The sequence below is a fragment of the Pristis pectinata genome, chromosome 19 (assembly GCF_009764475.1).
Source record: "Pristis pectinata isolate sPriPec2 chromosome 19, sPriPec2.1.pri, whole genome shotgun sequence".
NCBI classification, from domain to species: domain Eukaryota; kingdom Metazoa; phylum Chordata; class Chondrichthyes; order Rhinopristiformes; family Pristidae; genus Pristis; species Pristis pectinata.
Genome location: NC_067423.1, coordinates 27,885,845 through 27,908,625, shown reverse-complemented (window position 1 = coordinate 27,908,625; position 22,781 = coordinate 27,885,845). Strand labels below are relative to the sequence as shown.

Below are 22,781 nucleotides of genomic sequence, written 5' to 3'. Positions count from 1 at the left end.
GTGCTCAGGTCTCTTGGTGTTCTCTTGCAGTGTGAAATTCACTGACTGCTGAATTTCTGTATGAATTTATATTATTAAAAAATGAAACAAACCTCCTTAGTGAGTTCATTTTACCGTAATTTTGTTCTTTATTGAAACATAAAATGAAAATGATAAATTTTAACAACATAAAAATGCTGGACAAACATAAATATAGCTATCACATAAGGTATACTTTTCCACATCCATTTGGGAAACAATTACTTTTATGTTAAGTCTTAATGAAGATTTTTTTTAAGCTTGATAAAACCTATTTGTAGTTCTCAAAGACTTCATCATCATAGCATTTGCGATTGTCCATAGAATACTGGGCATTTCAGAACTTCAGAATCTTTCATTCAAAGGATATGAAGTATTACTGCAGATTTGTGCTGAATTGTCGATGGTTATATTAAATATATCTTTTGAGAGGATTAACTTTTATTTATTTTATTATCTTTAAATTTTTCCTTTAACAATATTTCAACATAACTTTGAGCTTCTCATTGCTGCTTTGTTCATTTTCCTAGTTTAATAGCTTTTACATTTTTGTAATGAGAAATCTCACTGGGAAAATGTATTGGAATGGCACACCTAATGGTTCTGGTGCTTAAAGTAGTCCAGAGGGAAAAAAATGTCCTATTGCTCCCAAGGATACAATGGCAGTAATAAAATCTCTTGCAGCAAATTAACTGAGGTAGCAGAGAAGGTGGGGAAGGGGGATAGGAGGAACAGAGGGAAATGCCCTATCAGGGAGATACCCTTTGTTACACCCACTCTCTCTCACTTTCTCTGCTACCTAAACAAACTTGTTCTAATTCTTTCCCAGTCTGACGAAGGGTCCGGGACCCGAAATGTTAACTGTTTCTCTTTCCACAGATGCTGCCTGACTTGTTGACTGCTTCCAGAATTCCCTTTTTTTATCCCCACTCGGACCTATCTGCAGCTTCCTACACTGCTACAATGAGGCCAAAGTAAGTTTAAGGAACACCCACCTCATCTCCTGTCTAGGCATTTTGCAGCCTTCCAGACTCGATATCAAATTCTCTAACCTCAAGTAACTCAGTTTCTCTGTCTGTTTCAGAATTGTCAATTTCTGCTCCAAATCATCCAGCTGTAATATTGGCTTAATTTTACTCTCTCCATTGGTAGAGCCTAACCTAGTGGGCTCGCTACATATAACACATTACACTGCCTAGTCTGTATTATCAGCCTCTGATCCATTAACCTATTTCACTGAAGGAACTCAATTACTTATCTCCAAGGCAACTCTGCCTTAACCTTATCGTAGATATTCTCTTGGTCGTATACACCCCTGCCCTCACCTATTCAACTTAAAACTAGGTATTCAACTTGAAATGTTAACCCCGTTTCTCTTTCCAAAGAAGCTGACTGATCTGCTAAGTGTTTCCTGATTTTTCTATTTTGTCCATAATTTCTGCCATCTCCAACAGTTATATCTTCCCTCTTCCCTCTCCCTTCAGATTCTGAAGGGATCATTCCCTTTGTAGCTTCCTGATCCATCTCCACTAACCCCTCTCCTTCCCATTGAACTTTCCTGTGCAATTGGAGGATTCACAACACCAGCCTTTTATCTCTTTCCACCACCCAATGACGCAAAAAGACCATTCAGGTGAAACAGAATTCACTTGTACTTCTTCCAGTTTAGTGTATTGTATCTGGTGCTGATCTGGTCTTCTCTGCATTGGAGCAACCAAATGCGGATTTGTTGACTACTTTTGCAGAACACCTTTTCTCGGTTCGCAAGGGCAACCCTGAGCTTCCAGTTACCTGAAAATTTAATTCTCTATCCCACTCTCACTCTGACTTCTCTGTCTTCGGGCTCTTACCTTGCTCCAACAATGTAAAACTGTGGAATAGCACCCCATCTTCTGTCTGGGTATGTTACAGCCCTTGAGCTTTAATAAATGAATTTAACAATTTCAGGTAACTCCCTTTTACTTTCTCTCCCCATGGATGTGGTTATACTTTTCTATTTCAATTTGTTAAAATCTAAATTACTTCACAATATTGTACAACATTACTGCAGTCATTCACTTTGCACTCTCCACCCCTCCCCTCTCTATAACTTAAAATATATTTGTTTTCTCAGTTTTCCAGTTCTGATTAAGTCATTGATCTGAAAGTGTGTCTTTGTTTTTCTTCCCACAGATGCTGCCTGTCTTGTTAAGTGCTTCCAGCATTTTTTGCTTTTGTTTTGGATTTCCAGTATCTTCTGTTTATTGTCCAGAATAATCAATTCCTTCTTCCTGTGAGTTCACTTGCTCTTGATAGCAGGTTCACAGATCTGTAGGATTGTTCATAATATTAGATGGGCACGCACATAATGAATTAGTGGGAGGAAAAGCAGATCCCATAATGACAAAAGATGTCCATGGAGGAGCAGTTTCTGGGGTTGGAAATGGGATGCACAGAGTGAACTCGCAGGAGGAAAAACAGATAGCATAATGCCAAGAGATACAGTTGGAGAATAAGTTTCAGGGATTGGAATGTCGGTGGTTGGAGAGAAAGGAGAAGGATGGAAAGAACAAAGTGAGTGCCTGTGTTTGGATAGAGGCCAAGAGGGTCTGAATAAACAAATGGTGGTGGTCCCAAATGAGAGAGGATATCACCACCATTACTTGTGTCATTCAGACTTAGTCTCCGTCCATTTCTAACTTTTCCTAGTTCTGAGGAAAGATCATCAGCATGAAAATATTAACTTTATTTTCTCTCTGCACATATGCTACCTGACCAGTTGAGTATTTCCAGCCATACCTTTTTTGTGTCCCTTTTTCCTGTATTCCAACTAAAAAAGATGAGTAATGTGGGGGCGATATTCAAAACATGGATGAACTTGATTTTTGTGAAAAAATATTCAGCAGAGAAGGGGAGAACAATCCTCAACTGATAAATGATAAAAAAGTAGGCGCACACCCAAAAAAAGTAAGATGCAATTGATGTTGTGATTTTTTTCATTGAATTAGTTTTCTTTTTAACATTTTTGTTCTAATGTAATAAGAAAGGGCATAAAGTCAGTGCATTCATTGAGCTGATGGTCCAGATTTTGTGGTCAGTGGCAAATTGCTTCTGTTCATTGCTAACTCATGACAAACTAAATATCACACTTAACACATAGGGAGAACTTGCATAGAGAAGCAGCACCAGTCATTGTGGTGAGGACATGCACATTGATAGGCTTTACGTTGAAGTGGTGGTGGGAGGTGAAGATTGCACTGGTGCATGTGGGGACAGGACAAGCCCTCCTCATGAAATGGGTGAAAACATTTCAATTGTTGATTAAGCTATGCCCTCTGATTTAGATGGTTGTCAAAGCTGTCACTTATTGTGCATTCCCATGTCTTGTTTGATTCCTTCCCCACCACATAGTTAATCAGATGCTTCTCCAATCTCAATTTTATTTGCCACTTTTTTTTGCCCATCTCAGTGTTCTATGACCTCCTGTTCTAGATTGCAGAACTACCAGGTGGACAATGAAAAAGATTCATGGATATGCTCAAAGCTTCCTTGAAGTAGTGTGACTTCCCCACTTACTCCTGGGAACCTCAAATGGAGATGGAGTATCCGGGATGGTATTGAGAACCTCAAGGTCATGCATCAGGAGCACAAAGAAGTCCTCTATTAGCGTTGGAAGGAACATATTGCCGCACAAACTGCTCACCAGCCCACCTTATCAGCTACTTCTTGCTCCATCTGTGGAAGAACAAACAATCTGCCAGAGGAGCACAGCGAGTTGAGCAGCATCTGCGGGGGGAAAGGAACTGTCGACATCGGAATTATCGGGCTGATGCAAGGTTTCGACTCGAAACATTGACAGTTCCTTTTCACCCACAGATGCTGCTTGACCCACTGAGTCCCTCCAGAAATTGTTTGTTGCTCTAGATTCCAGCATCTCCAGTGTCTTATGTCTCCATCTGTGGAAGAGTCTGGGGTTTGCGCATTGCCCCTATTTGCCACCACAGAGCCCTAAAACTGTTGTGGAATCAAGTCTTCCTCAATCCCGAGTGGCTACTAAGGAAGAAGGTTCTATATCGTTTAACTTACACAAACATTTCATAACAAGCAGAGAAAGTAAGTTGAAAATTAAATGTTCAATGAATCCTTAGCAAAAATCAGCTTCAGTTTCGGACTTGAAGCACTCAAGTCTTCATCTCTTGTTTGCAAAGTCTGCCAGTCCGCCCACATGAATGCAAAACCAAGCTTTTAACATGGAGACACAAGAGACTGCAGATGCCGGAATCTGGAGCAACAGACGAAACGCTGGAGGAACTCAGCAGGTCAGGCAGCATCGATAGAGAGAAGCGGACAGTCGACGTTTCGGGTCGAGACCCTTCACTGTCCCTGACTCCCCATCGGTGCTGCCTGACCCGCTGAGTTCCTCCAGCGTTTCGTGTGTGCTCAAGTTTTTAAAACATGTTGTCCTTGGCTGTCTGGTGCTGGCATCCTTTAACACGGTATATACGGAATTAATGAAGTAAAGATAAAACCTGTTCTCCGGGAACTTCGGAGCCTTCCCGACCAGGGACTGAAACTGACCCTCTGACGTCATGGGTCGGACCGCCCACCCTGTGACATCGCCGGTAGCAGATGGGAACATTGACACAACACAGGGTCTCATTGGTGCGGCGGTTGCCTGGGAAATTCAAGCCAATAGAAAAGACGCTTCTTGGGAATGGAACATGGCGCTGTGGCGGCCGTGAGTCGGGCGGTTGCGGGCTGGGTTAGATGTGAGAGCCCGTTGTCGGGGCACGGCTGTGGCTGCGTCCGCCTCCCACACTTGCCCGGAGTGGACGCCTCTTCCCACGGCAAACATGTCCAGTGACGGCGGCAAGAAGCAGTTCTGGAGGCGGAATGTTTCCAAAGTTCCCGGCAGGTCTGTGACGTGTTTACTCGGTGGCCGGGCCGGGCTGGACGGGACGGGACGGAGGCGAGTGGTCCCGGTCCGCTGTCGCCGCTCGCTCGTCCGGCTGGTGCCCGCTATCGGATGCCCTGCATAAAGGGTGATCCGGTCGGGTGACTGCCAAGGGCATTGACGCTGCTTGGAAAGTGGCTGAAGTTTTTTTTTAAAAATCACCGACTCAAAACATTTCGAAACTTTTTAAAACAAAATCCAGCAAAATTTGGTGAATTTTGCGCGAGTGAAGCACTTGTATGTGTGTGCTGTGTATTTTCCATGGCCAAAAACGAAAGAAAGGCGGAATTAAACCAACTTGTTGGAGTGCTTGTAGGAAGGATTTCAGAAGTGAAAGTTGGAAAGGAGAAGCAAGTTATTTAATTTTCTTTAAACTCTCATAGTTAATAGTAGCTTCTATTTATGTAGTTCCTTTACTGTAGTTAACGAATCCAAAGGCACTTTGCAGGTTCATTGTCAAACAAAATTTTAAAGGCGAATTACATTAGGAGATATTGATGTAGTTGACCCAAAGATAAGGATTTTTAGAGTATACATTAATTCCAGAACTTTAGGTCTGTAGTTGCTGAAGACATAATTGTCACTGCTGGAGCAATTGAAATTGTGGATTCTGAGGAGGTTGGAATTGGAGAAACTTGACTGTTGGGATAGGAGGTAATAATAAATCAAAGACAAACTGCTATTGTTTTGGCAAGTGGAAATTGGATGAATGACTTATAAGTTTCACCTTGCAGGTTATTCATCCAATGATCTTCGTCAGATGGCAGAATGCAGGTGCTCAGTAGAGGGTCTTCCCCATTTTTAAATATTTTGGTTGTTATTTTTTTTACAGATTCCTTCCCATTAACACAATCAAAAAAAGTTGTTGAATCTTACTGGTTTTCCAGGACCCAAGTTTAAAACATGGTCTCCAATTTACTTTGTAGTGAACAAAATCTTCATTAAGTAACAAATTAAATATTCTTTGGATATAGTGGAGATTTAAGTCAATATTAATTATTCAGGGGAGACCTGAGCTCTTCTGACTATGTCAATCGTGTCCTTTATTGCACAAAGACTTGACATTGGAGCAGGTATATGCCATATGGTCCTCCTTGTGTACTCTGCCATTTGGTAGGATTGTAGATATGATCTTGGTCTCCTCATTTTGTAACCTGGTCACCACACTGCTTAAGTTCTGAAAGATCTAATTTGGCTTTGAAAATAGTAAGTGATTTAGCCATTGCAGCTCTGCAAATGAGGGAAGAAATGTCTCCTTTGTCTTCAGAGGGTGACTCTTCATCTAATAACAATAACTTCCAGTTCTAGATTCTTCCACCAGAGGAAATTTCTTGCAGTGCCTGTCCTATGAACCCCCATAAGAATTTTGTTTGCCAATGATATTGCCTTTTGCTCTTAAACTCCAGACTATGTAGGCCTTATCTTTTTGATGATTCTTCATAAAGTAACCCCTTTCATTCCTGGAATCAAACAAGTGAGACTTCAGTGAACTGCAAGTTTGGTCTTGCCACGGCTCTGTGCAGTTGTATGTAACGTTACCTAACTTTTGAATTCCATCCTACTTTCAATAAAGGCCAACATCCCATTTGCCTTCCTGGTTACTTGCTGTACTTATGGGTGACTTTGTTTTCCTTGTATGGGGGCACCTGGTTTTTGGGAACAACAACATTGAATAGTCCAGCACCACTTAAATCTGCTCTTCTATTTTGCCTACCAAAGTAGGAGACCCAAGATTTCTTATCATTATGCTCCATCTGCTATGATTAGTCACTTAACATATTTGTATCCCTTTGCAGATTTTGTGCCCTCTTCACAATTTGCTTTCCTGTTACTTCTGTTTGTCAGCCAATTTCAAAGCAGAACATCCAGTCACTTCATTAAATCACTGGCTATGGATTGTCTGTGTGAAAATGACTTAATCTTTACTGTCTGTTTCTCTATGCTAAGGTATTATCCTGAGTAACCTTTTGAATGCTACCTTGTTGCTTTTGGAAATCCAAACACAACCACTGGGTACTTGATGTCCACTTTGCTGGTTACATCCTTGAGTGCTGTTAGATTTGCTAAAGACAATTTATCTTTCATAAAACCATGTTGACTTCAGCTGGTTTATGATTTTGAAAGTATTCTGTTACACCCTTGGTAATAGATTTTTAGCATTGTTATCAGCATCAAATGGTAGGTGTGCTATCTACTCTTTGTTTTCCCAAATACGTTGTTTTACATTGTTTTGGACATATTGGTAATATAGGGCAACAATCTGATGGAGGAACTCAGCGGGTCAAGGAGCATCTGTGGGAGGAAAGTAATGGTTGAAACCCTGCATCAGGACTGAGAGTGGAGAGGCGAGGTGGCCAGTTTAGAGAAGGAAAGTGGCAAGAAAGGATTCCGAGGCACTTGGTGGACTGAGGAGTAATCTAGGGATTTGGGAAGATCAGAACTAATACATCCACTGTCTGTGGCCACTTCCTTCAGAATCTTTGGGTGGAGGCCATTGTGTCCAGGCAACTGACATGTGCCTTTAGTCCCATTAGTTTGCTTGATACCTTTTCCCTTAATAGTGATTGTCCTTCTTTCTCCTTTGATTTGCTATTTTTTTATTTTCTGTCTTCTGCTGTGAAGGTGGATACTAATTATTTAACACCTCTACCATTTCTTTATTTTCTCTTAAGATTACCCTTTCACACTTCCTTCTCACAAAATTTAGTGTATCTCTGTAGACTTTGGCTGAAACCTTGCCTAGCCACTGATGTGCTGCAATTTTCTGGTATTGTAATACTGACTTGGGTAATTGAAGCCTCATTTAAGTAGGAGGCAGCATGTTGCTGCAGCCTAATGAAAAGATTGAGAAACTTGGGGCTTATGATGCAATTTGTCTGTATATTAGTAATGCTTCTGATCATAACTAACAATCTGCTTGAGGAATTCAGCATGTCAAGCAGCATCATGGGAGGAAAGGAATTGTCAATATTTCAAGTCAAAACCCTGCATCAGGACTAAGTAGAGAGGCAAAATGGCCAGTATAAAGAGAAGGGGAGTGGTGAGATAGGAGTCTGAGGTGACTGGTGGGCAGAGGAGGGGTGTAAGATGACAGACAGATTGTGCCAGGGCAGGGAGTGGAGCAGGGGTGGAATTAGTGGCAGGTAAATGATAGATGGAGGCAGACAAAGATTAAAAAAAAGAAGAGGAGTGTGAAGGTAAGCAGGAACAAAAAGGGCTACCACTGCTGGACTCTCAGTAAAGGAGGTGATACTTTTGGCATTGTTGGTTTGTTGTACATAGAACATTACAGCACAGAACAGGCCCTTTAGCGCACAAGAGCTAATCCCTCCTACCTACAGAATGCCCATATCCCTCCATTTTTCCCTCATTCATGTGCCCATAAGCCCCCAATGGATTTGCCTCTGCCACCCTATCAGGGAATACATTCCAGGCATTCACCACTCTCTTGGGGGGGGGGTGGAAAAGTACCTCTCACATCTGTTCTGAACCTACCCCCCTCTCACCTTAAATACATGCCCTCTGGTATTGGATCACTTGGTAATGGGAAAACGATATTGCTTGTCCACCCTATCTATGCTCATAATTTGATACACTTCCAACAGATCACCCCTCAGCCTCTGCTGCTCCAAAGAGCCCAAGTTTGTCCAGCCTCTCCTGATAGCACATACCCTCTAATCCAGGCAGCATCCTGGTAAACCTCCTCTGCACCCTCTTAAAGCTTCGACATCCTTCTGATAATGAGGTGACCAGAATTGCACACAATACTCTAAATGTGGCCTAGCCAGAGTTCTATAGTGATGCATCATAACTTGACTCCTATACTCAATACCTTGATTAATAAATGCAAGCATTCTATAAGCCACCTTAACCACCTGATCTACCTGTGTCGTCACTTTCAATGAACCATGGGCTTGCATCCCAAGGTCAACATTGTTAAGGGTCTTGCCCATAAGAGTGTACTGCCTCTTGACATTAGTCTTACCAAGGTGCAACACCTCTCATTTATCTGGGTTAAACTCCACTGTTGTGTGAACTAGGAGTTTTTTAAACTATGAAGACTTATTGTAAGACATTAAGTGAAGTACTAAATATGATGAACTGGATGGAGAACGGGAAGAAGTGTGGTTCTGATGTGTTATAAAATGGAGCAGTCCAAGAGAATGGTGGAGATTAGGATCTGAGAGGTGAGGACTAGATGCATGAACTAAAATTATTAGTGTAAACCGGATACTAACTTTACAGGTGGCCATCTGAGATCTGTTGCTTGCAATTTGTGGGTTACATGGGAACTTAAGGGAATTTTGTCCTGAGGATCACTAGTAGGAAAATGTCCCTGGTTGTTTGTGTTTGGCTCAGAATTTTTGAGCTGGAGTCACTCAGAACTTTGGGAGGCTAAGTTTTCTGGAAAGGACATTCATAGGTGGCTACTCCAGAAGCAGATGGACTTTGGGATACTAAATGGGTAGCTATCAGGAAGTGCAGAAATTTTCATTGTTTGTGCTACTCTGAGCTGGTGTTCGGTGTTGGAGAATACTGGGAGTGATAGAGTGGAAAGGAACTGAGCCATTGGTTGTGGCAGATGTCTGTACCAACATCATAAGTAGGCATTACTGTCCTGCAGTCTGGTTTCCAGAAGCCAGGAAGGAAGTTAAAATATTGACAGTTGAAGGTAGTAATTTCTGAAATATTATGCATTCAGAATGAAAGGAAAGTAGAATTGCAGTACTGATAAGGGAAGACATTGTGTTGGAAAGAAAGGATAACTTTAGTCAGGATTTGGAATTAAAAAATCATAGTTGTGCTACAAGGGGTATTCTGTAATGCCTTTGTATTGTGACAGTGGAGCAAACCTGCAGGGAAATTAACAATATCTCCACAGTGCAAAAATAGTAGAGTACTAACAGTGGAGATATTTTTGACTTGATTCTAATTGCCCAAATATTGGTTGTGATAAAGGGAAGGAGGGGTGTTGTCTCAAATACATTCAGAGCTTCATTGGGTAAAACTTAGCCACATTAGGAAAAAGGGCATTGCTTGATTTAAGATTCTGAAATGAAGTGGACCAATAGTCAGTGAGAGAACTGTCATTGTGATGACAGGTGCAGTAAAATGAGAACAAAGATTTGTGGGAAATATTATAGCAGGAGAATGGGATGTCTTTGGGAAGAAGGTACATTTCCCATAAGAAGAAAAAGTAGGGAAACTGAACCTGGGAATCCTTGGATGAAGAGGGAGATGAAGAAAAGGGGAAATTGGGTCATAGAGTTATACAGCACAGAGGCAGGTCTTTTGGCCCAACTGGTCCATGCTGACCAAGATTCCCATCTAACCTAGTCCCATTTACCCGCATTTGGCCCAGATCCATCTAAATATTTCTCATCTATGTACCAAGTACCTTTTTAAATGTTGATGTACCTGCCTCAACCACTTCCTCTGGCAGCTCATTCCATATACTGACCATTCTCTGGGTGAAAAAGTTTCCCCTAGGGTTCCTGTTAAATCTCTCCCCTCTCGCCTTAAAATCTGCCCTCTACTTCTTGATTTCCCCAAACCTGGGGAAAAGACTGTGTGTGTTCACCCTGTCTATGCCCCTAATGGGTGTGTAATGCATGTCAGGTAACAGCACAAAGAGAGTTTCTTTGATTTTTCTCCTTTCACCCTACAAGCCTTTGCATCGAGCTCATCATCCTTTGTTAGTTCCTGCAGCTGCAACAGGATCTACCCACTTCTTTCTGCTTTCCCCAGGGATCACTCTCTCTGTGACTCTGGTTTGCTCATTCCTCCCTGTCCCCTGGCACTTTGCTTTGCAAATATAGGAGGTGCAACACTTGTCCCTATGTGCCTCCATCATGACCATCCAGGGACCCAAATAGTTCTTCCAGGTCAGACATTCATTTGCATCTCCTTCAACCCCATCTACTGCATTCAGTGCTCCCAACGTGACATCCTCTATATTGGTGAGACCAAGCATAGACTAGGCAACTGTTTTGCAGAACACCTGCATGCTGTCCACAATGGCCATCCTGACCTGGTGCATGCCATTTCAACTCCCATTTCCATTAAAAACCCTGACCTGTCAGTCCTCTGCCTTCTGTACTGCCACAGTGAGGCCAAAAAAAAAATTAGAATAACACTACTTCGTATTCTGTCTGGGTATTCTACAACCTAATAGTATGAACATCATATTGTCCAATTTCGGGTATCCCACACTCCCTGTGCTCCTTTCTCTCTTCTTCTGGTCTTGTCTCTTCATTTTTTTTCCTCACCCCAATGTCACTCAGTTCACTCCCCATTCCATCTGCTTTTCACCCACACTCTATACCTGGTTCAGTATCGCCTTCCCCAGTGTGCTCCATCTGCCCAGCGTCCCTCCATTATCTGATTCCATTTATTGCCTTCCTTACTTATCAGATTGCAGCATCTGCATCCTCTTGTGTTTCAACTTGCCTCCTTCGAGCCTGTCTTCACCTCCATTCTCCCATCCCCTTGTCTGGATCTTTGTTCATGTCTCTCCTCACCTGTCTCTATCTATTGTCTGCCAGCCCCCATCTCACCCCTCCCACTCACCTCTTTATACAGCCAGCTCCCCCTACACTCTCAGTCCAGGTGCACAGTCTCAACCTGAAATGTTGAGTATTCCTTTGCCTCCACAGGTACTGCTTAATCTGCTGAGTTCGTCCAGCAGTTTTTTTGCAATGCATTATAACTTAACTGAAAGCATTCAAAGAAGTTGTTTTGCTTGTACATTTGAACAGTGCAGTCTGTTACTAAATGCAAGATTTTATTTTTTTAGTATCCATTGCACCACAATTTTCTTTTAAAAAAAAATTAGCTTTTGAATCTTCTGGTCATTCTTATTGAACCAGTTTGGGTATTTCCTGGTGAAGAAACCAGGGGTTTCAGGTTGGAGGGTTATGAGGCTGTCTGCGAAGTGCTATCTAATGAATCATTATTACTGACATATGTTGTGAAATTTATTTTGTGGCAGCAGTACAGTGCAAGACAAAGACATAAAAAAAATTTAATTTACAAAAATAGTGCAAAAGAGGAATAATGAGGTGGAGTTTATGGACTGTTCAGAAATTTGATGGCGGAGGGGAAGAAGCTCTTCCTGAAATGTTGAGTGTGCGTTTTCAGGCTCCTGTACGTCCTCCCTGATGATAGTAATGTGAAGAAGGCATGTCCTGGGTGGTGAGGGTCCTTAATGATGCATGCCACCTTCTTGAGGCACCACCTCTTGATGTCCTTGATGGCAGGAGGATTGTGCCCATGATGGAGCTGGCTGAGTCTACAACCCTCTGCAGCTTCTTTCGATCCTGCACATTGGAGCTGTCATACCAGGCAGTGATGCAACTAGTCAGAATGATCTCCACCGTACACCTGTAGAAATTTTCAAGGGTCTTTGGTGACGTAACAAATCTCCTCAATCTTCATGTGAAGGAGAGCTGCTGCCGTGCTACCTTCATGATTGCATCATTGTGTCGGGCCCAAGATAGATCCTCTGAGATGTTGACACCCAGGAACTTGAAGCTGCTCGCCCTTTCCACTGCTGATCCCTCAATGAAGACTCGTGTGTTCTCCCAACTTCCCCTTCCTGAAGTCCACAATCAATTCCTTGGTCTTGCTGATGTTGAGTGCCAGGTTGCTGTTGTGACACCACTCAACAAGCTGATCTATCTCACTCCTGTATGCCTCTTGTCACTATCTGAGATTCTGCCAACAGCAGTGTCATTGGTGAATTTATGGATGGCGTTGAGCTGTGCCTAGCCACACAGTCATCAGTGTAGAGGGAGTAGAGCAGTGGGCTAAGCACACATCCTTGAGGTACATCTGTGTTGATAGTCAGCAAGGAGGAGATGTTGCTACCGATGTGCCATGGCTGTGGTCTCTCAATAAGGAAGTAGAGGATCCAGTTGCAGAGGGAGGTACAGAGGCCTAGGTTTTGAAGCTTGTTGATTAGTACAGAGGGGATGATGGTGTTGAATGCTGAGCTGTAATCAATAAACAGCAGCCTGACGTCTGTCTTGCTGTTGTCTAGGTGCTCCAAAGCAGAGTGGAGAGCCAGTGAGTTTGCATCTGCTGTAGACATATGGCGGTTGGTGAATTGCAACAGGTCCAGGTCCTTGCTGGGGCAGGAGTTACTTCTAGCCATAACCAACCTCTCAAAGCACTTCATCACAGTAGGTGTGAGTGCTACCAGGTGATAGTCGTTGAGGCAGCTCACCCTGCTCTTCTTGGGCACTGGAATGATTGCTGCCCTTTTGAAGCAGGTGGGAACCTCAGACTGCAGAAATGAGAGGTTGAAGGTGTCCTTGAATACTCCAGCCAGATGGTTGGCACAGGTTTTCAGTATCTAGTCAGGTACACTGTCAGGGCCTGACACCTTGCAAGAGTTCACCCTCTTGAAGGATGTTCGGATATTGGCCTCTGAGACAGATCACAGGGTTTTTGGATGCTGTGGGAATCCGCACAGGTGTGGTGGTGTTCTCCCTTTCAAAGCATGCATAAAAGGCATTGAGCTTGTCAGGGAGTGAAGCATCACTGCCATTTAGCTGTTGGGTTTCACCTTGTAGGAAGTAAGGTATGCAATCCCTGCCAGAACTGTTGTGCATTGGACTGTGTCTCTAGCTTCACTTGAAATTACCTTTTTGCTCTTGTTCTGTCAGTTGTATCTGGACCTGTATGAGTTTTGGATCACTGGTCTTGAACACCTACAGACTTAGCCCTCAGTAGACTGTGAATCTTTGTTTTTGCAGGGCTTCTGGTTTGGGAAAACTGAGTATGTTCTCGAAGCTACATACTCGTCCATGCAGGTCCTGAAGAAGTCAGTGACGGCTGTGGCATATTCATTCAGATACGAAGATGAATCCTGAATGTGGTCCAGTCCCCTGATTCAAAGCAGTCCTGTAAATGGTTCCATCTCCCTTGACCACACCTTCATGGTCCTCACCACTGATGCTACAGTCCTCAGTCTCTGCCTATAAGCTGGGAGTAGAACTATAGCCAGGTGATCAAAGTATAGGTGTGGGATGGCATGGTCGGCATTCTTGACGGTAGTGTAACAATTATTAGAGACCAGTTTCTGCTATACGATGTAGGCACACACATTGGGTATCTTTCAGCATTGAGTGTCCTTGATCAGTTTGACTACCTACTATTCTGCACGTTTAAAAAGTTACGGGATATCTCTTAAACTGCAGCCTGCCTTGGGATATTTATTTCCTAGAAGGCTTGCATCTACACAATTAGTGACTTTAGTGCAGAGCAAACTAAAGGTTTTTTTAAAACAAAAGAACAAGTTTTTTTTTGGTGCTATGAATTTGCTTTGGTTGAACCAAGCAAATTATTCCACAGTAACTAATAATGAACCTATTGTATGGGCTACTGTACCAGGCACTGCCTGGAAAGTGAGTTAAAACAGGGGTACAAATAAATAATTGGACTTCACTCAGCTTGTTTAATTGACAGTTTAAATGTTGATGTGGTTCTGAACTGATTTGAAAATACTTATTACATGTGTAATAAGAGCTGTAATCTTATTTCTTAAACTGAATTATTAATCCAGTAATTCTAATTACAGCTGTAATTTTTGAAATTTGATCTCTGCATGAGCAGTCTTAAATAATCTTGAGTTTGGTTTTTTTTGTTCATTAAAATATTCAAAGCTCTGTATAGCATCAAGAATTGGGGTAAAATGTCTCTTTTTTTTAGAAAGTATTGTTTGAAATTCATCTAGTAATTTCATCTCTTGGTTATCTGTGGTATATTTTGAGATGTGGTGATCACCTTTGTGGCTAGCATTTAATATCTGTTCCCATTTCCCTTGAGAAATGGAGCTCAGCTGTTGTCTTTGGCATTAATGTTCTTCTGATGAAGGCACTAGCACCATGCTGCTGGTTGGGATGTCAATCATTTAGACCCTCAAGTAACAGTAATATATTTCCAGGTTGGCATGGTGTGTGACTTGGTTGGCAACAAGCAGATTGTGGTGTTCTGTGTGCCTGTTGCCTTTGTCTTTCTCAGTGTTTTTGGAGATGCTGCTGAAACAACCTTAATGAAGAACCACAGATGCTCTTTTGCAAATGATGCATGTTGCAGCTATTTGGAGTATTGATGGGGAGAATAAATGTTTGGGGTGATGGATAGGATGCCACCGGGTGGATTGCTTTGTCATGGATGGTGTCTATTGGAACTCCATTAGACCAATCAAGTGGGGAACATTTTGCATGCTTCCAACTTGTGCACTGTCAGTGGTGAAAAGGCTTTGAAAGTTGTTGCTTGCTGCCAATACCTAAACTTTGAATTGTGTGAAGGAAATGTCTGTGTGCTTTGTTCAAGATGGCTTGCTGTTTGATTTCCATTTCTTTGGTATCATAGTTATTGGGGGAAACAAAAACATCTTACATTTGTATAGCACTGTTTTGTAAGGTTTTGTGGGACCGTACCTTGCCGAGTGTTGGTGACTTGAAGAAAGAGACCCAGGGAGAATTGAATACTGGACTTCATTCCAGAAGTTTAGTTGCATCCATTGTTAAAATTTGACTTTTGTATCTAGAATTATTTTAGAAATTTGCATTTTTATAATTTACACCAAATTGATCTCAAATCATGGACTAGTGAAGACCTTTGGATGGTTGAAGTGATAAGGACAAGGATACAAATGCCTGTTGGGAGTGAGAGTAAGAAAGCTAGTATGAAATTTAAGTGAGGATGAGAATGTGAGTATCCTTTGAGGAAGGGAGAAGGGGTGCCAGTATGTGATGGGTGAGTATATAGAATGTGTTTTTGGGCTGTTGGGAAAAGAAAAATGAATGCTAGTTAGTGGTCTACAAAAATTGGATAATATCATCTGAAAGGCAATTGAATAGCAAAGGTTTAGCATTTGATTTGCTGTGATATACTCTGCACTGATTCTATCAATTTTACTTTGCAGTATTCAACATGTTTATGGAGCTCAGCATCCTCCATTTGATCCTCTGTTGCACACAAAGTAGGTGTGAATTTTAAAATTTTAACTATTTTAAAATTGGGAATATATTGCATGAATTGTACAGCTGGATACTGTACTTGCCTATAAACATTTGTTAGGATATCTGTATTATTAATGACTTCCGAAACAATATGTTGGAAGAACTTAAACAAGAAATTAGGAGGGCTGAAAGGGGCCATGGAATTAAGGAGAATACCAAGACAATTTGTATTTGGATTAGGAGCAAGAGGATAGCTTGGGAAAGGGTAGGTCCACTCTGGATGCACACATAACTTTCCTACTTCATCCCTGAGGATTGAGGTCCTTAAATAGTACTTCACATCTGTATTCACCAAGGAGAAGGGTATAGATGATGGTGAGATTATGGAGGATATGTTGACATTCCAGGACATCTTGATATAAAGGTGGTGCCATTGGGGAGAAATGAAGATGGGTAAGTCCCCAGTGCCTGATGGGATCTATCCAGGATACTGAGAAGCAAGGGAGGAGATTGCTAGGGCTATGACACAACTTTATATCCTTTTTAGCTACAAGCGAGGTGCCAGAAGACTGGAGAATACCCAGTGTGAGAAGGGCAATGGGGACAAACCAGGAAATTTGCAGACCCGTGAGCCTTAAATCGGTGGCAAAGATATTACTGGAGAAGGTTCTTTGAGACAGGATTTACTAGCATTTGGAAAAACATGGACTTATTAGACATAGTCAACATGGCTTTGTGTGGGAAAATCCTATCTCACAAATTTGAGTGTTTTGAGGAATTAACAATAATTAATGAAGGTAGGGTAGTGATATTGTCCATGTGGTCTTTAATGAAACATTTGGCAAGGTCCCTCATGGTTGGCTGGTCCAGAAGATTGACACACAGAATCTGTGGTGAGTTGTTAAATTGGTTTGGTCATAGAAAACAGTAGTAGTAGAAGGGTGGTTTTCAGACTGAAGGTCTGTGACCAGTGTTCTGCAAGGATCAGTGCTGGGACCTTTTGTTTTTGTAATGTATATCAATGATTTCGATGAAAATGTAGATGGGCTGATCAGTAAGTTTACAGTTGCCACAAATTGGTGTTGCAGATAGCGAGGATGCTTGTCAAAGGATACAGCAGGGTATAGGCCGGCTGGAAATGTAGGCAGAGAAATGGCAGATGAAGTTTTAATCTAGACAAGTGTGAAGTATTTCTCTTTCAGAAGTCAAATATTGGAGGAAAGTATAGAGAAACTGGCAGGACACTCAGGAACATTGATGTATATCAGGATCTTTGCGTGCAAGTCCATAACCCCCTGTAAGTGGCAACCCAAATGAATAGGGTGGTAAAAGTGGCATATAGCATGCTTGCCTTCGTCAATCAGGGCTATGGGTATAACAGTTGGGAAGTCATTTTGCAGCTGTTTAAAACTTCGGTTAGGCCACATTTGGAGTATTGTGCTATTCTGGTTTTCACATAATAGGAAGTGTATGGCGGCTTGGGAGAGGGTACAGGAAAGGTTCACCATGATTTTGCCTGGATTGAAGAGATTTAACTAAAGAGAGAGACTGGGCAAATTTGGATTGTTTCATCTGGAGCATCAGAGGCTGAGAGGTGACCTGATGGAAGCTTATAAAATTGAGAGGCATGGATCAGAGAGGTAGTGAGTTAGTCTTTTTCCCAGGTTGGAAATGTAAGATACTAGAAGGCATAGGTTTAAGGTGAGAGGGGGAAAAGTGTAAAGGAGAGGTGTGAGCCAAGTTTTTTTTTTCAGTTTTCAGTGCCTGGAATGTGCTGCCAGGGAAGATTGTAGGAGTAGAAATAATTATAACATTTAAGAGGTATTTAGACATTTGAGCAGGCAGGGACTAGAGGTAAACAGACCATGTGCAGGCAAATGGCATTAATTTGCTGTGGTATCATAGTTGGTGTAGACCGTTAGGCCATGGGGCCTGTTCCTGTGCTGTACTGTCCTATGATTTTGTTTCCATGTCCAGCAGCATTGGATCCATCAGAACTAGGAAAGAGATGCCTACAGGTTTTCATCAAAAGGGATGTGTAGAACAAAAGGTGTGTCTGTGATAGGATGATTTGAAATAGCTTTATTGGGACATATATCAGCCCTTTAGCTCATTATACTGGCTCAGTAGCATAATGGTGGGACTTGCCCAGAAGGTTGACTTTATCCCTATGTTTATCAGAACTGTTTCCACATGCAATCCTTTTCCTGTCTCTAGTCTGGTGTGCTGAACGTTCTAGTATGCCTGGACCACATCAGCCACAAATTACACAACTGTAGTTTTTTTATATCAAGAAATTCTTTTGTTTCTCGCATACTTTGCTGCTACCCTAACTAACTTGTTTGTTTTTCTGGAGTCTTATGGAGAGTCCCTCATCTGGAACATTAGCTGTTCCTTTGCTGTCTGACCTGCTTAATTTTACCAGCATTTTCCATTTTTTTTATATATACATCCTACTCTCAAGTCTAGCCTAATGGGTAAATCCCACCGTTAAGCTACTAGACTTGTGTAATGATCTGTTAATTTGCTGGTAACCCACCCTATTAAGCTATTTTGACCCATCCTATCACAGACATTGCCTTTGTTTTGCCCCACCATCTTTTTTCCCTCCCCCCCCCCCCCCCCAAAGAAAATTAACTTGTATCGCTTCCTTCTCCAGTTCTGAAGGTTCAATTCCAATAGTATAGAATAAAAGCATTCATTATCCTGACCAGGTTAAGGAAGAAGTTGTTTAGGCCTTGGATTATAACCTGAGAGCTCTCAAAACACTCTATTTCAAGTACAAGTTTGGTCACCAGTGGAAATCAGTAGGGGTGGGTACAATTACAACATTGAAAAGACATTTAGACAGGTACATGGATAGGAAAGTTTTAGAAAAATGTGGGTCAAGTGCAGGCAAATGGGACTTGCTCAGTTAAGCAACTTGATTGGTATGGCCAAGTTGGTCCGAAGGGCCTGTTTCCATGCTGGGTAACTCTACAGAGCTGCTTGGCTTGAAACTTTCTCACCACACATCCCATTATCCTTACCTGCTATGCTGAGAAATACTTTTTTTAATTTGTATATGTAGTGTTGATTTATCAGCTGTTTTACTTGGGACTTAGACTGATAAAACAGTGAAAAGCTGCTTAACTGCTGTTTTCTGTCCACCTTTGTCCACATTGAAACCATTATTTTATCTTGTCCTGCTGCTTCTCTTGGGATACCACTTAGCCACACTTTGAAATTCAAGGATGTAGATTTGAACAGATATGGAGAACAGCCGATCTCTCACCATTGCTTGATTTGACTAGAGCACATGGCACATCTTGAGCCCAGCCATCGTTTGTCATAACTATTAATAACAATTGGGATGAGTTCATGGGTTTATTTAGTTGACCAATGCCATCTGGTTAGCTGCCATTTTCTCTTTCTCTATTTGCCCAAATGTTACCATGTTATCCAATGTCAAATGTTGTTGGACACTTCTGTGAAATGCACACTCCCTGGGAGGTTTACCATGTTAAAAACATTTTACAAATGCATGTTTTGTACTGAGTTGGTATAACTGGTTTAAACTTGAAGCAAATAGCCTTGTGAAGCAATTGGTATACAAGTTCTTTTGACAAGATTGGCTATAGTATTTGAGTACCAAAGTAATTTTCCACCATTTGGAAGCGGGCATCCAGAATTTGTGCCTCTCTCATGTGTTGAGAGAGAGAGCAGAGGCCTTGCTTGACTTTGTTTTTTGAGTTGATCCTTGTATATCTGAAGTAATTAATGGGTAATGTGAAAAAAGGATGATTGTTAACAGCCTTGTGATGGAGATGATTTTTAATGCAAATATTCTGACAGTCTTGATTTTTAAATAAAACTCTTCAAACATTGTTGGAAAGCATGCATGATTTTTAGTGTAACAAAATTAAACAAGTAAGATGATAATCCATAACACACCAGGTAACTATACATTGTCATTTCTGTTCATTGGAAGATTGTACCAGTGTATCTAAACTATATATTTTTTTGGTCAACAGCTTACTCAAAGCAAATTCAAAGCCCCTTTTGGTATCAATAAGGACAAAGAAGGTTCAAACTTTCCAGGAGTTTGAGAGTATTACAAGCGATGCTTGGGATGTTGGGGATGATGATGACGACCTCCTGGCGATGGCTGCTCAAAATCTGAATACAGATGTTGTCATGGAAACAGCAAATAAAGTAATTCAAATACACAGCAAATTACAGGAACAGAAGCAGCAGGACAAACCAACAGAGGCAACTCCAGAACAATTGAACAATTTGGAGGAAGCAGACAGCAATGTGGAAAACATTGTGAAGTCTGACACTGGCTTTGAGCTTGACACATCAACAGGTAATCTTTGAATTCTTTTAAATACTGCTTTTGCATTCACATTGAAACTTTGCAAGGTGGAAAAGGGAATGTTTCTTTCCACATCTTTCTCCAAAGATGCAGGCCTTAGTTCCTTTGGTAGTTTGGTGTTTGGCTTGTAAAGTCATTACTGGGAGAAATGCATACTGAGGAGCTGAAAGTACTGTATAGCTTACTTTTGGATATAAGACTGGATTCACAATTAACTTTATTTGCTAAACTTTTAATTCCTATGCTCTGTTAATTTAGATATTCTAATTTGCATGTTGCTTCTGACACACCTTTGCAGCCCTTTTGCCCTGCTTTATTGACCATTTTATTTTCTTCACTCTCCAACATTGGCAATATTTATAGCTTTGGTTTTTTACAAAGCATTTTGTAATTTTAATTTTTAAAATTTGGCTTCTTATTTTGGCCCTGTGCAGTCTGCCGTTAGTCCAGTCCTCCCCATCATTGTGGAAGGAGGCAACTTTCAGTACTTGTGTAACAAAACAAAGACAACGAAAATCTGTAACACTGGTTAACTAAACATTGTCATCTCCATTCTCTGCAAGATTATACCAGCTAGAAGCTGCTTAGTCAGCCCGTGGAACAATCCCATTTCTGCTTCCATTCCCTGCCACCTACTCTATATCACATGCTCAACTCCACCCTCATTTTTCTACCACCCACCAACAGGAGAGGTAATTTGCAGTAATCAATTAAGCTACCAAACAGCATACCTCTGGGATGTGGGAGGAAACTGGGGCACACAGCAGAAACACTCACTGGAAGAACATGCAAACTATACACAGACAGCACCCAAGTTCAGGATTGATCTTGGATCTCAAGAGCTGTGAGGAAAGCGGCACCAATCACTGTCAGTATAATTGGTAATATTGTAGATTACAGTAAGCATGTTTAAATCACTTAAATTATTTATTGACTTCAAATTTGCATTTCTGAAAACAACTCGTGTAATCTAGTAGTTTAGCTCATCATCCCTTCAGGGACTGGTTGTATCCTCTCCATGACTACAAGAATGCTGCATGGAATGAGTATTTTTAAACCAATTTTATTTTACAGAGCCTGTTAATGAATCTGAAATGAACCTACAGGAGTTGAATTTATTTAAAATTTGATATTTTTGATTTGTTAAATTGAGCATTTTTATCCAATGATCTAGAAGCTATCAGTGAATAGTGTCAGAAAAATAGATTATTAACAATGTAAAGCATTCAGGATGTTTCAGTGACATGCAAGTGTCCTGGCATTGCTCCATCCCATCTGTGTAGTTGTGTGCACGAAAAGGTGTGTGGGAGTCCTTTCCCACAAACAAGGATGGGAAGTCTACTTTTTGTTAGTTCTGCCTTCCACAACTCCCCTGCTCTCCTATTGAAACTGGAAGATTAGTATGAGTTGTGGCAAAAGGCAATAATGGCTGAATTAGTTCAGTGGCACTGAGTACAGAAATGGGGATCTTGCAAATAAATGCATTGCAGAAGAGAGGGCTTTAGAATTCTGGTATATGGGGAAGGTGAACTGTACTTGTGTGGGTTGCTTCTTGCCAGGGCAAGTACCATAGTGGGGATGTTCTTTACCAATTTTTACCAATTTTTGGTAAATAACATCTGTTTTTAAAAAAAAATCATGGGCATCACAAGATCACAAGACAAGGGAGCAAAAGCAGGCCATTCGGCCTATCGAGTCTGCTCCAAGGAAAGGGAAATAGAAATGGGGAATGGGGGAAGAAGAAGAGAGGAAAAAAAACTATTCTAATCCCAATTACCGGCCTTATCCCCATATCCCTTGATATCCTGACTATTTAGATATCTATCTATCTCCTCCTTGAACGCCCCCACTGATCTGGCTTCCACTGCTGTATGTGGCAAGGAGTTCCACAAATTCACCACCCTCTGGCTAAAGAAATTTTTCCTCATCTCTATCTTGAAACTGTACCCTCTAATTCTAAGATTGTGCCCTCTGGTCCTGGACTCACCCACCAAGGGAAACAGCCTAGCCACATTTACTCTGTCCTTTCCTATCAATATTTTAAATGTCGCTATGAGGTCCCCTCTCATTCTTCTGTACTCCAGCGAGTACAGTCCAAGAGCCGACAAACACTCCTCATACGTAAGCCCTTTCATTCCTGGAATCATCCTCGTAAATCTCCTCTGAACCCTCTCCAACATCAACACATCCTTCCTAAGATGTGGGGCCCAAAACGGCACACAATATTCCAAATGAGGCCTCACTAGTGCCCCGTAGAGCCTCATTAACATTTCCTTACTTTCATACACTATACCTCTCGAAATGAATGCCAACATAGCATTTGCTTTCTTTACCACCGATCCGACCTGGTGGTTAACCTTTAAGGTATCCTGCACGAGTACCCCCAAGTCCCTTTGTACTTCCGTGCTTTGGATTTTCTCTCCTCCTAGATAATAATCTGCCCGCTTATTTCTGCTTCCAAAGTGTATAACTGCACATTTCCCTACATTGAATCTCATCT

The 22,781-nt window shown here is 41.5% G+C and overlaps 1 protein-coding gene across 5 annotated transcripts in view; it reads left to right on the top strand.

The window, feature by feature from the left end:
• The first annotated feature begins 4,648 nt into the window (after positions 1-4,648).
• Positions 4,649-22,781, top strand: part of tbc1d22a (TBC1 domain family, member 22a) — a 243,135-nt gene continuing 225,002 nt past the window's right edge. For 2 of the 5 annotated variants that reach the window (XM_052034180.1, XM_052034184.1), the window contains exons 1-3: positions 4,649-4,912; positions 15,888-15,944; positions 19,938-20,272. In XM_052034180.1, the coding sequence (XP_051890140.1) occupies positions 4,851-4,912; positions 15,888-15,944; positions 19,938-20,272 (454 nt within the window). In that variant the 5' untranslated portion in view covers positions 4,649-4,850. The remainder of the gene's footprint in view (positions 4,913-15,887; positions 15,945-19,937; positions 20,273-22,781) is intronic. The other 3 variants (XM_052034185.1, XM_052034181.1, XM_052034183.1) reach the window with 2 other exon arrangements.